This window comes from Felis catus, chromosome F1 (assembly GCF_018350175.1).
Source record: "Felis catus isolate Fca126 chromosome F1, F.catus_Fca126_mat1.0, whole genome shotgun sequence".
Classification (NCBI taxonomy): Eukaryota; Metazoa; Chordata; class Mammalia; order Carnivora; family Felidae; genus Felis; species Felis catus.
The window spans coordinates 15,917,521-15,931,937 of record NC_058384.1 but is presented as its reverse complement, the minus strand read 5'-3'; the positions used below and the strand labels follow the sequence as shown (position 1 = coordinate 15,931,937).

At 45.4% G+C, this 14,417-nt stretch overlaps 1 protein-coding gene and 1 long non-coding RNA gene across 2 annotated transcripts; one reads left to right on the top strand and one right to left on the bottom strand.

The window, feature by feature from the left end:
* Positions 1-1,643: 1,643 nt before the first annotated feature.
* LOC123382826 lies at positions 1,644-2,319 on the bottom strand. Its single transcript, XR_006591853.1, has 2 exons — positions 2,136-2,319; positions 1,644-2,056 (listed from the first exon to the last, which is right to left on the bottom strand). It is a non-coding gene; the product is annotated as an uncharacterized LOC123382826 (long non-coding RNA).
* Positions 2,320-2,435: 116 nt separating this feature from the next.
* On the top strand, positions 2,436-12,953 carry SERPINC1 (serpin family C member 1). Its single transcript, XM_003999208.4, has 7 exons — positions 2,436-2,591; positions 4,552-4,918; positions 5,199-5,414; positions 6,245-6,382; positions 8,123-8,513; positions 9,560-9,624; positions 12,378-12,953. The coding sequence occupies exons 1-7, from the start codon at positions 2,551-2,553 to the stop codon at positions 12,552-12,554; spliced, it is 1,395 nt and encodes a 464-aa protein (XP_003999257.2). The 5' UTR covers positions 2,436-2,550; the 3' UTR covers positions 12,555-12,953.
* The last annotated feature ends 1,464 nt before the right edge of the window (positions 12,954-14,417 follow it).

Below are 14,417 nucleotides of genomic sequence, written 5' to 3'. Positions count from 1 at the left end.
GAAAGTTGGCGGACACCATTGTAACCAAGTGATCAAAGTTAACATCACATCTGAAATGGAACAAATTGACATCATGTGTCTCCTGATATGATGCAGCGAGAAGGACACAATATCACTCTGTAGTATGCCTGCCCCCTAAAAGAGTATAACTTGAATCTAATCCTGAGGAAACCTCAGACAATACACAAATTGAGAGACATCGTTCAAAAATATTTGGCTTGTACTCTTAAAAAAATGACAAAAGAGAGCAACTTTTCCAAACTAGAAGACACTAGAAACATGACACACTTTCAGCTAGATCCACCATCTTACAGTAATTTGCCAAAATGACCAACACAAAGGGGAAGAGTAGAGTCACCCACTATATGTTCTGTAGGAAACAAACATGAGGTTCTGGGAAACATTGGGTTGTTCCTTTGGCCACATATAGGCAACTCTACAAGAAAGATGATATTGTAGACATCAAGGGGATACGCACTGTGCTAAAAGGAATGCCTCATGAATGTTAACATGGCAAACCTGGAAAAGTCCACAATGTTACCCAGTGTGCTGTTGGCATTGTTGTAGACAAGTTAAGGGCAAGATTCTTGCCAAGAGAATTAATGTATGTATTGAACATATTAAGCATTCTAAGTGCCGAGATTGCTCCCTGAAGCGTGAAGGAAAATCATTAGAAAAAGAAAGAAGCCAGATAAGACAGAGAGAAAGGTACTTGGGTTTAACTGAAGCACCAGCCTGCTCCACCCAGAGCACACTGGGAGAACCAAAGGAGTCTGAGCTGATGGAACCAATCCTCTGTGAACTCATGGCAGGATAGATGTAGAAAAAATAGAAGACCTCTGGGCTGTAAAAAAGACATGACAGCTAAATGCAATGTGTGATCCTAGAAAAGGAGAACAAAATGGAGGTGGGAGGCACTAAATCAATGTCTCCCAAAGCGTGGGGACTTCCAGGGCTCCTTCATGTATATGTGAAGTCTAACTTTTAATATATAATTAAAATTTTTTTTAATGCTTTGTTTTATTTTTGGGAGAGAGAGCATAAGCAGGAGAGTGGCAGAGAGAGAGGGAAATAGAGGATCCGAAGCAGCTCCAGGCTCTGCTCTGACAGCAGCGAGCCCAATGTGGGGCTCAAACTCACAAACCACAAGATCATGGCCCAAGCCGAAGTCAGATGCTCAACCGACTGAGCCATCCAGGTGGCCCTTAATATATAATTTTTAATAATATTTAGGTGTTATTTAGCAAGATTACAAGGGGATCCTGAGGGCAAAAGTTGAGTAGGACAATTGGCAAGCTTAAAATATGGCTTATAGATTTGAATATAATACTACATCATCGTCAGCTTTTCTGCCTTTGATCATTGTACTGTGGTCTGGTAAGTAAATCCTTGTTTTTAGAAACTTCACACTATTTAGGGATAAAGGGACATTAGATCTGCAACTTACTCCCAACTAGCACAGAAAAATAATAATATGTATTACATATATAATATATGAATTCCTATGAGTATACCACCCTCAATCTTTAATCACACAAAAGGAGGCATACTTATCCTGTAAGTACTGTTGCAGCAATCCTTATGGTACTGTTTTTGGCCATTTAGGAAGAGGAAAATAAAAATACACCTGCTCTTTATCCCCCTTAGTTTGAATTCATTTAATCTCCCCAATAACATAAGTAAAAATAACAATATATACAAAGAAATAGGATTTGGTTTCTTTGCTTTTAAAGAAGTATTTCAAGGGTGCCTGGCTGGCTCGGTTGGTAGGACATGTGACTCTTGATCTCGGGGTATGAGTTCAAGCCCCACGCTGGATGTAGATTACTTTAAAATAAAATCTTTAAAAAATAAATAAATATTTCAGCAGTAGCTTGTGTGTTTTTTTACCTGCCTCATACTTTGTCTCCTGATCCCCCAGTGGGATCAATTACTCCCTTGTGAGTCCTCGTCTGCGTCACGGACATGTTGGCTCTTAGAATCCTGAAGGCAGTACTTGTTTCAGAACACGCTCCCCTCTGACTAGATATTATGGACTCTTTCTCCTGAAAGAGAGCTGTGAAAGAGAGCATATTACACTGAGCGGGTGGAAAGCTAGAAGTTTCTGGACATTCGATTTGACTAGTTATATTCACCTATTTTCTGTCTCCTCGTTTCGATAACCAGGGGGAAAAGAAATTCTTGAAAACAAACTTCTCCTCAGGCATTTTCTGACCAAGTTTGAATTTGTGAACATTCCTCCTTTTCCTTTTCTGCAAAGATAAAGAAGAGAGTGAAGGAGTATGGGTAAGAAAGGTGGGCCTTGCCTTCCCTCGACCTGACTGAACTTTAAAACTTCTCTACTAATTAAACAACACGGGCCTGTACACTTTGCTTAACCCTGGAAGCTGGTCATCAGCCTTTGACCTCAGTTTTCCCTCGTCACCAGTTCCCTCCCCCACCCGAGCTTCTGGAACCTCAGTCAGATTTAGAGGAAAGAACCAGTTTTCAGAGGGATTGCTTCAGAACACACTATCTCCACTCGCCCGGCCCCGTGGAAGATTAGCAACCATGTTTTCCAATGAGATAGGAACTGTAGCTGCTGGAAAAAGGTAAGAGAGGCGAGTTTTCTCTTTCGCATGCCCTCATTGGGTTTTCTGACTTTTGAAGGGTGGCCTCGACACCTTTGAGAAAACTAGGCCCTCTCCCTGGGTAGTTACAAAAAAAGATGTGTTTGGAAGACGTCATGCCAAGTGCCCTCCCTCCCACTCCCTCTTGGGGTAAGCCACACCTTGGGCTCTTAGCTCAAGAAACCAGGCATGTCTTCCCTGTGTCACAGCTGTGGCAGCGCCAGCCCTCACAGCAACCGGGAGACGCTCCGGGGGGAATTCCCAGGCCCGCCAGACAGCTGAAAAGAGGGCAAATTCAACCTATTTAACCTGTGAGGACCTCCTAACTCCTTTTTTCCTTCTCCTCCAGCTTGGTTGCCTCCCACCCCCACTCCAAGATCTCAGTGACCTTTGGCTGAAGGATAGCAGCTCTATCCCCTTGCCTCACGGGCGAGGTCCCCTCCTCCCTCGATATCACACACATTCCCCTCCTGACCCGGGTTGTTCTGGGGGCTGGAAGTGAAGCCGGGGCACACCGTATTGGTGATTCTTTCCCCCACGAACAAAGCTCCCAGATCCCCCTCAGCCTCCACTTGTATTTCCAAACGTGGCTGAGGGACCAAACAGGAAACAAAAGGCGAGCAAGACAGGGAGATGTATGGCAGGGGTCTCTGTCTCTGCGTCTTCACCCCACCTCCTAAATCACCCTGAGCGGCTCCCATCTTCTCTCCCACTCCGTGCCTCGATTCTTAAAGGGCCGCAGAGTTTGCCTCGTCTCACGCAAGAAGCCAAGTCCCCCTCGGCGGTCCCCAGCTTCCGCAGCCCAACACTTGCCAGCAGGCCACCTCAGGGAGTCCTCTCAGCACTGTGTGCGTGTCTTTTTCTGCCTGGGGAAGGCTCAGTACCCACACGGACTCCCAAGTCAACCAGAGGAAGCCCCTGGTCTTTCTACAAAAATATTACAAGAGTTTATGCCTTGGTTTGCTTAACCGAGTGTTCCAATTTTCCTAGTTTGCCAGTCTCGTGATCTCACTTTTTTTGTTTTTAAGTTAAGATTAATTTCATTTGCTTTTAGTGAACCCCTGTTGGCAACTATGAAAATTTCCAGGCGGAGAAATGATGAGGGCCTGAACTAAGGCAGTGAGAGAGCCAGGGAACAGAATTAATGGAATCCAGGGTCTGACTAAAGAGGGTTTTCGAGGGAGGAATCCAGAGAGCCCGCCAGCTTTCTGGGTTGAATGTCAGCATGCACGAGGGGCCCATTTGTTGCTTTGGAGGATGTAGAAGGAGAAGCAGGTGGGCGGGTGAAAGTTGCAAGTGCAGTTTGGTCGTTTTTCACTAAGGAATCTTCGGGCCGTCCAGGAGGAATTGTCCAGCAACCGATCGGTCTGGAGCTCCTTGGGAGGTTAGGGCTGGAGCTAGAGGCCTGGGGAGGCTCCAGCACACAGATGGTGCTTTGCCCTGTTCATTTCCTCTCACCCTGTTGTCTGACTGAAATCTCTGCTGCATCAGTCAAGATCCTTCCAATCTCTCAACATCCAGGTGACATTCAAGCCATTTCTGAGGCCTTTCCTTAACAGCTTCTGCCAATGGCTCCTCCCGCCGCCCTAAGTCTTCACTGGACACTGAAGTCCCCTGCCTGTCACATGTGCGTGCCCCATCTCACCAATGGAAGCTTTGCATTCTTTATTTCTCCCAGCCTTGGGCACACGGTACTTTATAACCATCAGTCGCTTCAATAGTTGATTTTAATTTCAGCATGACTATGTCCAGGCGAGTAGAACTATCCTCTTGCAAGGAGTCCAGGACCGGGCTTGTCCTGGGCCCTTGTACTTTGCAAAGGTTTTGGCCCTCCTCCTGGCCAGATGGGCTGGAATCCGGTGCTTCACTGGGGCAAGTCTGTGATGGGCAGTGGGGATAGTTCTCCCAGCCAGGCTTAACTCAGCTTTCTGTCTCCCTATAGGAGGATATGTCTTCTCTCCTTGCTCATTGGCCTCTGGGGCTGCGTGACCTGTCACTGGAGCCCCGTGGAGGACATCTGCACAGCCAAGCCTCGGGACATTCCTGTGAATCCCATGTGCATCTACCGTTCCCCAGAGAAGAAGGCAATTGAGGATGAGGGCTCAGAGCAGAAGATCCCCGAGGCCACCAACCGGCGGGTTTGGGAACTGTCCAAGGCCAATTCCCGCTTCGCCACTGCCTTCTATCAGCACCTGGCCGACTCCAAGAATGACAATGACAACATCTTCCTATCGCCCCTGAGTATCTCCACAGCTTTTGCTATGACCAAGCTGGGTGCCTGTGACAATACCCTCAAGCAGCTGATGGAGGTACAATCCGAAGTCTTTCTGCCTCATTACAGGACACGCAAGAAAACACGTATTGGTCTGGAGCCCGTTAGAGACTCTCTTTGTGTCTTTACCCTTCCTCCTCCCTCCCCTTCCTTTGTTCTCCTTTTATCCACATACTCATTTAGAAAACAGGGGCCGTTCCAGGCGCTGTGCTCGAAGGAGCTCACAACTGAGGTGGCTGTAGATAGGGGGCTAACCAGTGTTGTATTCACCACCATGTTAGCCAGGCTTCTCCACCGTTTTCTTTTGGTTTCTACAGGTTTTTAAGTTTGATACCATCTCCGAGAAAACATCTGATCAGGTGCACTTTTTCTTCGCCAAACTGAACTGCCGACTCTATCGAAAAGCCAACAAATCCTCTGAGCTAGTATCAGCCAACCGTCTTTTTGGAGACAAATCCCTTACCTTCAACGAGACCTATCAGGACATCAGTGAGGTGGTATATGGGGCCAAGCTCCAGCCCCTGGACTTCAAGGTGAGTTGCAGATGTCATCCCTGACCTCAGAGTTCTTTCTCTCCACTCAGCTTGAGAGGACAGGGAAGCAGGATCCAGGATCCAAACTAACACAGCTCTGCTAGTTGAAGGCAGGCTGGGGGTTGGGGAACGACCGAAAGTCAGAACCTCTGGAATATATCTTCTTGCTTGAAACCTGAGAAATCAGTGGTATCTATGGCTTAGATTGCAGTAGTTGCTCTGAGAAAGTGGTATAAATAATAAATTCCTCATTTTGTCCACCAGGACCAAAAAGTATTCTGCAGATGCCAGTCCTACAAGGCTCCTTATTTAATTTTTGAAAGTTACCATGGTCAAATAAAATTGGTGTATGGTGCGTGTTGTATTCTCCTCTTGGAGATTCATGAAGTGCCTATTAGGTCTTCTGAGAAGTCCAGCAACAAAGAAATCTATTGGTTCTATTCAATCAGCATCTCTCAAATTTTTTTTTTTTTTTTGGACCACATGGGCATCCTCTTTGCCCCTCATCCCTGCATGACTCATTAGTTTCCCACAGAGCATATCAGAGAAAATAACATTTTGTTTTCTTTTTCCCACACTATTTTCTTCTTTTCTGTTCCTTTATTCCTGTTTCTCTTTCTTTCTCTTTCTTCTGTTAATATTTACTAACCATGTGGAAGATTCCTGGCATTACACTAGACATGTGAGTCTCCCCAACCTGAGTTAGAGTGATCGCTTGGCCAAACGGTGGGAAAGGGCAGAGGGCTGATGAATAAAATAAACTGCTGTATGGGGAAGTGGAGAAGCCCACTGAAACACGGGTGAGTAGGTTTGTTTCCTATCCTCCTCAGGAAAATCCAGAGCAGTCCAGAATGACCATCAACAAATGGGTATCCAATAAGACCGAAGGGCGTATCACTGATGTCGTTCCCCCAGAAGCCATCGACGAGCTCACTGTACTGGTGCTGGTCAACACCATTTACTTCAAGGTACTCAAAGTGCCCCTGAACAGACAGGCCCAAAGAACTTGCTCTTGTCCTCCAGCTCACTTACTTTCACACCACAGGGCATTAGGTAGATCTTCTCTGAGAAATGGTCGACACGTGGCCTGGGAAGAAATACAGATTTACTGACAGTCTAGAACCACGTCTAAGGCCGTGGCCGCTGGTCTGAAGTCCCGGAGTGCCTGGTAGTGTCTCCGGACCCAAGGAAGCCATGCATACACTCACAAACTTAGCTGGTCCAGCTGCAAAGCGTGCATGGTGATGAACTCTCATATCCATGTGACCATTTTTTTGCTATCCATTTAACTCCATTTTGAAATCTGGAACAACATGACAGACTCTATTGACAGTCCTCAGGGCTGAGATTTTCTCCATCATCTGGAGCACCTTCCAGAGTGACTCAAAGTTCTCCTTGCCTGAAGCTTCAGAACCTCTAGGCTCACCTCAAACTTTGCAGAGGCCCTGTGATTTGATCGTGCAGAGGCTTTTATCTTTCTCAGAGAACCAAGAGTTCTAAAGACTGTTTCGACTTCATATATTTAGAAAGGGGAATGAGGGAATAAACAGATCACTGGTACTTGGGAGGGCCACAAGTTTCAGACAGGCGGATTTGCGGCACATTTGCCCATCCTGGGCTGTGCTCCACGTGCATTCTTACCCCTGCACAGGGCCCAGGAGGTTAGTCGGTCACTGCTGTTGCCAACCACTTTGTCTCTTGGGGCCTCCCTCTCCCCAAGAGTGGAGTAGGTTGTATTTACACAATGTGTACTGCCCTCTACAGTTTACAGAACACTTTGCTATTTATTAGCCCTCTTTATTCTCACAAGATCATAAATGAGACCTTGGGCCTCTCAGATTACTTAGTTTAAATCCTGGCTCTTCCATTTCTGCTGTGTGAACTCAGTTGAATTACCTGAGACCATCCTATGCCTTGACTACTGCGTCTATAAAATGGTAATAATGATACACCTACCTCACAGGGTTACTGAGGGGACTGAACAAGCGAATGCATGTAAAACACTGGCACACAGTAAGCATCTTGCAGATATGAGCAATCGCCAGCTCCTAACTTTACAAATGAGGACCCACCACTCAAAGAGTTAAATGACATGTCCCCAAATCAATGAGCCAGAAAATGACAAAGAATGATAATCACAGCTCAGAAATTTCAGAGGGGTGTCTTGAATCCCAGGGACCCTCCCTCTGAGTAGGAAGTTAGCCAGGACTCACCCTCTGCCTGGCAGGGTTCCTGAATGCTATCCCCCACCCCACCCCCAAACCCACCAGGTTATTATCTGCGTTTGGCCTTTATTTATCAGGGGTGGAGTCTAGTATCTTGGAGGATGGCCTTTGAGAAAGAGGCTGCTGGGAGGCAGAAAGCAAAAGGCAATAAGATTTAAACTCAAAAAGATGCTTGTGGAGAGGCCAGTAAGTTGTTCTTGGTTTTAGTTTTTATTTTTCTAGTTATAAAAGCAAAGGAAGAGCCATTGCAGAAAATCTGGGAAATACAGAAAAGTTTACAGAAAAAAACACTCATAATTCCATCATTCCGACATAGTCATTGTTATCCTTTTCATGCATATCCCTCTAATCTTTTCTCCTAATAATTCTGCTAACATATTTGCAGGAGAAAATAATGTGACAATTTCCCATGTCACTATTCTCCTACGGATGTCTTTGGTCTTCCTGCTTTGTGACTCTCTCCCGCCTGGTGTCTCCTCCCAGGGCCTGTGGAAGTCGAAGTTCAGCCCCGAGAACACAAGGAAGGAACTGTTCTACAAGGCTGATGGGGAGTCGTGTTCGGTGTCCATGATGTACCAGGAAGGCAAGTTCCACTACCGGCGAGTGGCAGAAGGCACCCAGGTGCTCGAGCTGCCCTTCAAGGGCGATGACATCACCATGGTGCTCATCCTGCCCAAGCCCGAGAAGAGCCTGGCCAAGGTGGAGCAGGAGCTCACCCCGGAGGTGCTGCAGGAATGGCTGGATGAGACAGCAGAGACCCTGCTGGTGGTCCACATGCCCCGCTTCCGCATCGAGGACAGCTTCAGCGTGAAGGAGCAGCTGCAAGACATGGGCCTCGTGGACCTGTTCAACCCTGAGAAGTCCAAGCTCCCAGGTGAGCCTAGGAAGGACGTTCCTCTTCCCTCTGCTCCCCTCCCCCAAGGCAGTCTGGGCCAAGGTGAAAGAACTGGGGAAAGAGCAGAAAAGAGCAATGGGTGAGGACACCTGGACTCTCATCCCAGTTCCACTGCTAACTCAGGGAGCCCCCTTCCTTCCCAAGGTCTGCTTCCTCTTCTGTAGACCGGGGAGTTTGCACTTGGCTTTCCATGGGCCCAGCTGACACAGGAATCCTTTGAGTCTGTGACTGATACGGGGGATTGGCCAGGTGGTAAAGAACTTGAAAAGACATCGGAATTCAAAGCAAAGATCTGATTCAGAGCTGGGGACATCTTGGGCCCAGCAAATAGGCATTAAGAGCCCTTCACCTGATATTCCAAAGGGCTCATGAGTTTTCCTTGAGGTCACTTGGACAACAGATGTGGCCAGACTTCTCTAGCTGTGAGACTTCAGTAACAGTGTTCTGTTGTTTTGGTTCCTCCAATCCACCATTCTTTAAAAATATGGTTTAAAATATCTTTTTAGAAAAGAGGTTAACAATGTCAGGTAATTGGGTTTGCCTTTAAGGGGCTGTCTTTAAATGAGGTCTAACCAGGGGCACCTGGCTGGCTCAGTCTGAAAAGCATGTAACTCTTGATCTTGGGGTTGTGTGAGCCCATGTTGGGTACAGAAATTACTTAAATAAGTAAAACCTGGAAAAAATTTCAAACTAGATCTGACCAACTTGCCTCTTGAAAACATTGCCAGAGTGGAAAGAAAGACATTCCTACTAGGTAGGGTGAGTTTTTCTTTAAGAACAGAGTCCCCTGCTACCTTCCAAAAGCTGAAGCATAAGATTAAATTCACAGGAGTCGGGCTGAACAAGCCCAAAGTACTTTTTATTATTCATATGTATTTGTTTAGGGAGTATCATTAGTTGACAGTTCAGGATTTCTATTAAAAAAAAAAAAAGCAAACCAAAGGACCTCTTATTCAAACTGAATTTCTGTGTGTTGAAACCAACCTTCCCCCTTTTCGTAGAACATTGTCTGGTCTTCCTTCTAGGTATTGTTGCAGAAGGCCGGAGTGACCTCTACGTCTCAGATGCATTCCATAAGGCCTTTCTTGAGGTGAGTATACCTCCCCTTGCTCTCTCTTCTTATGCTGTTTCTTTATTCCCATGCTGCTTTATTTTTTAGTACATTGATAAGTCGTGCGATTTGTAACTTTGGAGTTCTTACACCACTTGGCCTTCTGGTCTGACAGCAGATGCACGAACAGCAGAACACGACTGTAGAAAAAGGCATGTTTCCAGGGTCCTTCAAACCCCAAATCTGTAGCCCCCCCCCCCCCATCCATGAGGCCTCCACAATACAGCCCTCCCCTGAAGCCCTCGTGGTCCAATTGTTCCACACTCCCTCCTGCTACTTGTGAAGCAGGTCAAACAGGAACACACACATTTAGGGGAGGGTGACACAGGAAGAGAAGCCAACAGAGGCTACTGAGTTCAGAGGAGGAGAACCAGGAGAGTCTGGGCTCGTGGAAACCCAGGGAGGAGCTTTAAGAAAACAGAAAGTTATCTAGTAACAAGATTGAAAAGTGACGACAGGTTACCATTCCCCGAGGAATTTAGACAGAACAGTGGGGGCACATGCCTAATCCTAATCGGTGAAGAGCATAAGGAGGGTAATGAGGAGCTGATGAGTATGGGCCATATCCTAGAGTGTGTTCCAGAAAACTAGAGCTCTAGACTACCTGGCAAAACACGAAGTTAGGTGGTCAAATAAATGCATATCCTCTTCTTGGGAAACTAATGCACGCTGGCATTTTGGCATCTAAGGAGTTCCATGGTGAAAAAAATGGTTCAGTATTGCTTAACCTACCAGAAGGGAGGTGGGTGGGGGAATGGGTGAAACAGGTGATGGGGATTAAGGACGGCACTTGTCATGAGGAGCACCAGGTGATGTGTGGAATTGTTGAATCACTATATTGTATGCTTGAAACTAATATAACACTGTGTGTTAAATAGCTGGAATTGGAATAAAAACTTAAAAAAATATACTGCTGAACCTAGTGTTTCCCCAAGTCAGGTGCCCATGGAACTCTTTACTAGAGGAATAGCTATGTAAAGCCTTTAGAAATTCTGGTTCTCAAATACTGAACTATGGATCAATAGCATTAGTTAAGTGGGGAGCTTGACTCTTGGAGAATCTAGGATAGGGCCCGAGAATCAGCATATTTACAAAGGTCCTCAAGAGATTTTAATCCACAACTAAGTTTGGGAATCACTGTCCTTTGTGGGAACCAGGCTAAGAGGCAAATGAGATGGCCAATTAGAGAAGGTCACAGGATTGAGGAAATCACAAAGAAAGAAGGGTATAGTCAAAGAGAAAGGTTTCAGAGCCTGATACTAGTAAATACAGTTGCAGAGTCCAAGCTCAGTGGGAAAGTGTAGTTAGACGGAAAGTGGAGAGATCAAAGAACAGAAGGAAGTCAGAGTAATTGTATTAAGAGGAAATGCAATAGCTTGAAAAACAGAAGGTTAAGTCTGAGAGGATAGTGTCATTATTGTGATTTCACAGGTAATTCTGAGAGATGGCAAGTTCAAGATGTGGCCATGGGGCCGGTTTGCTTAACTAGAGTGAAGGCAATGCTCATTGAGGCTGAGGGATGAAAAGTGGGAAGTTAGGGTGTTGAACGGGCCTCCTACCAAGGGATTTTAACTGCGTCAAATGCTAGCAGGAGTTAGGGTGGACAGAAAGGTTATGAGCTACGTGCCAAAATCTGCAATGTGGGGACATAATCCATGGGACAATAGATGTCAGTGACCTACAGGACAATAGCAAGAGCCGAGGGCTATATCTTAAATGTATTGAGATCAGAAGTGGGGATTTTACGCGAGTACCGGACTCATGGTTTTGGAAGCACAAATGACAGTATGGACACCCTCTTCCATATGGATTATGAAGGGAAGAGCACTTAGGAAGACCGCAAGGGAAGCTATCCTCAGTATTTTAACTATGATTGAAAATCCTCTTCTAAGGACCCTAAAGAGAAGAGGTCGAGTCAGACACCCTTGAGGGCTCGGAGTTACCAGTAGGAAGAAGCAGAGGTCTGCGTTCATTTTATCCTCCATAGCCCACTAAACAACGGTACCAGGTTCCTCTGTAGCTCTTGGAACGAAGTTGCTTTCCTTGAAAACCTGGGGAAGCCAATATACAGGACCCCAACCGATTGGAGATCTCCTGGGAAGCCATTAGAAACCAGTCTGTGATTTGAGTAAGAAGATCCTGGTGTTGCAAAAGCTCCAGTCTGCTCATAAATCTAGTCCTGGAATGATCATGAAATAGCACAGGAAGATGGAAGGAAGTAGGGAAGAAGAGTGACAGGGAGAGACTATCTTCCACCAGCTCCACAAAGCTCAGGGATCTGACATGCTTTCATTAAGAGGCAGGGACAGAGTTTTAGTGAGATCCTGGGTCACCAAGCAGAATTTTCTGAAAGTATCTCTCTGGTAATTCTAATTAGCAAGTCAGAATACCAGTGTGTCAGACTGTTACTCCAAAAAACATCCCTCTCATCAGCCAGAAATGGGCCAACCTTGCGGGCATCCACATTCCTGGTCCAGGAGTTCTCTGAGTGGCACCCTTGCCCGTAGCATACAGCTCAAGGCTTGGAGGAACACAAGTGCTTATTACATCAATGTTTATTGGATGAAAGAATGAGTAAAAGTAGGGTTCTAGTGGGAACGCAACCTGACCCGAGTGTACTTTTCACTAGAAAACAAATAGCATTTTGAGGAACTGATGTGTCTGTGGATGACTGACCTGCCTGTGATGAACTGTAGCTAATGGAGAGGTTTTGTTTCCTACGTGGCCTGCAGGTAAATGAGGAAGGCAGCGAAGCAGCAGCAAGTACTGTCATTGGGATCGCAGGCCGTTCGCTGAACCCCAACAGGGTGACCTTCAAGGCCAACAGGCCCTTCCTGGTTCTTATAAGGGAAGTTGCTCTGAACACCATTATCTTCATGGGCAGAGTAGCCAACCCTTGTGTTAACTAAAGTGATCTTACTTTTTGCACCTCTTCCTGTTTTGGTTTGTGATAGAAGCAAAAAATAAATGCAACTCCTCCCGATTATGAATGGACTCTGCCACCTGAAATGAAGACAAGGAAAGGAGAAGTGGATATTCTTTTGGGCGTGTGGGAAAGTGAGTGCTTTCGATTGTTCTCTACCAGTGAGCACATCTGGGTCAAGAAAGTGAAGGAGGGAAATATGTCACTGCTGCGTCTTGAAAGATGGCAGGTGTCCTGAAAGGGCAGGGGGAGCCTGAAATGTCAGTATTCCCAACATGCTAAAAAAAGAAAAAAAAAAATCCATAAATTTTAAACGAACATATCTCTATATACAGAGAAACCAGATATTCAGATCTGAGTATTAAACCATTTAATTCTCAAACCACTCACATGCATAATGTTCTTTTACACAGTGTTAAAATAAAGAGGAAAATGTATTTTTATACAAACAGAATTTCAAGTATACATTAATAGACTTTTCAAATTACTAACCAAGTTGCTAAGATTTCATTCACATTGTTCTTAAAGCTGTTCAACGAGAAAGCTTTTGCTAAACTGCTTTAAATATGTTTATATAAACCCATATCTTCACTCTTTTTCTGAATCTCCCTCCCCCCAACCCCAGTCTCTGCCCACCCTCCAGCCCTCCCCCCTCCCCCGACACAACAGGGCTTCTGGGGCTCTAGGAGACATGCAACCCCACCCAGGACTATTGGCTTGTCATCAGGGGAAGGGCAGAATCCACAGGAGGAGAGACTGAGAACACCTGTCAAACTGAGAGAACAAATCTAATACTTAGAAATGACACAAATCAGAATCACAGCTTATAGCCTCTGTGTTTTCACTTGACTTCTGAAAAAAAAAAAAAATCTCAGCCTCCCAGAAAACAATCTAGAAGTTTCTTACAATTTGGTAGCTGAGAAAATAACTTAATATTGGGTATTTTCTCCCAGGGAAACTTCTACAATCAGGGTAGGCATTTTAAACTTTTCCATTTTGGTGGTTTCTTTTTCCCTGTGGCAGGGGGTGGGAACAGTGAAAGAATGGGTGTGATTTGTGTTTACAAGAAGGAATTTGGTTGTCTCACAGGGTCTGGTAGGAGTTCTCCCTCCTCAACTCTCCTCCTGAAGTAATCTGGCTTCAGGGCCGGGAACAGCCACTCTCCTTAGGAATTAAAGTGCATTTGTTCAGTGAGAGGGGGGTGAGGGGAGGTGTGGTTTACACTTAAGTGATAATGATTAAAAGAGGGTGGGGTGAGGGGAAAATCCTATTCCTATATATAGGTATTTATAATTAAGGTCATAATGAGAACAGATATTTTCTAAGGAAATAAGATGCACAGACCCAGTCCAGCGCTCTCAGAGGTGGAAGACAGCTAGCCTGGCCCACTGACTTTTCTGAGGCATCTTTATTAATGGAGTAATAGCTTCGGATGAAAAGACACAAACCTCAAATGTTTGTTTTCTCAAAGGGAAAAAACAGACTGGTAGGTTCTTACACTTTAAAACCCTACCTCACTCCCTTTCAGGGATAACAACATGTTAGAAATTGATTGTCGGTTTTAATATGAATCTTTGATTAGCAAGTTGTGAAAAAATGTTACATAAGTTTGCTGCTTACAAATACGGTAGCCTTTAAAAACTCCGGAAGAGGGGGCATGTGGATCCTTGCTATCAGTATCAGTCGAGGGGAAGTGAAAGTCTCCTATGGTCTCTTTAATAGCTACCACCAGAAATCTTATTTTCTGGCTATTTTCCTTTCAATACTTTACTATTTCTTGGGGGACAAACCCCAGAGTTTCCCAAAGAGAAGTAAATGCTACATTATTAGCTGTATGAAGAAGTGATGG

Excerpts from the sequence above, each read along its gene's own strand:
- SERPINC1 (XM_003999208.4), top strand. The coding sequence starts at position 2,551 with ATGTTTTCCAATGAGATAGGAACTGTAGCTGCTGGAAAAAG. Across the intron at positions 2,592-4,551 it reads ACTGTAGCTGCTGGAAAAAG|GAGGATATGTCTTCTCTCCT; the intron begins GTAAGAGAGGCG and ends GTCTCCCTATAG. Across the intron at positions 9,625-12,377 it reads TCCATAAGGCCTTTCTTGAG|GTAAATGAGGAAGGCAGCGA; the intron begins GTGAGTATACCT and ends CGTGGCCTGCAG.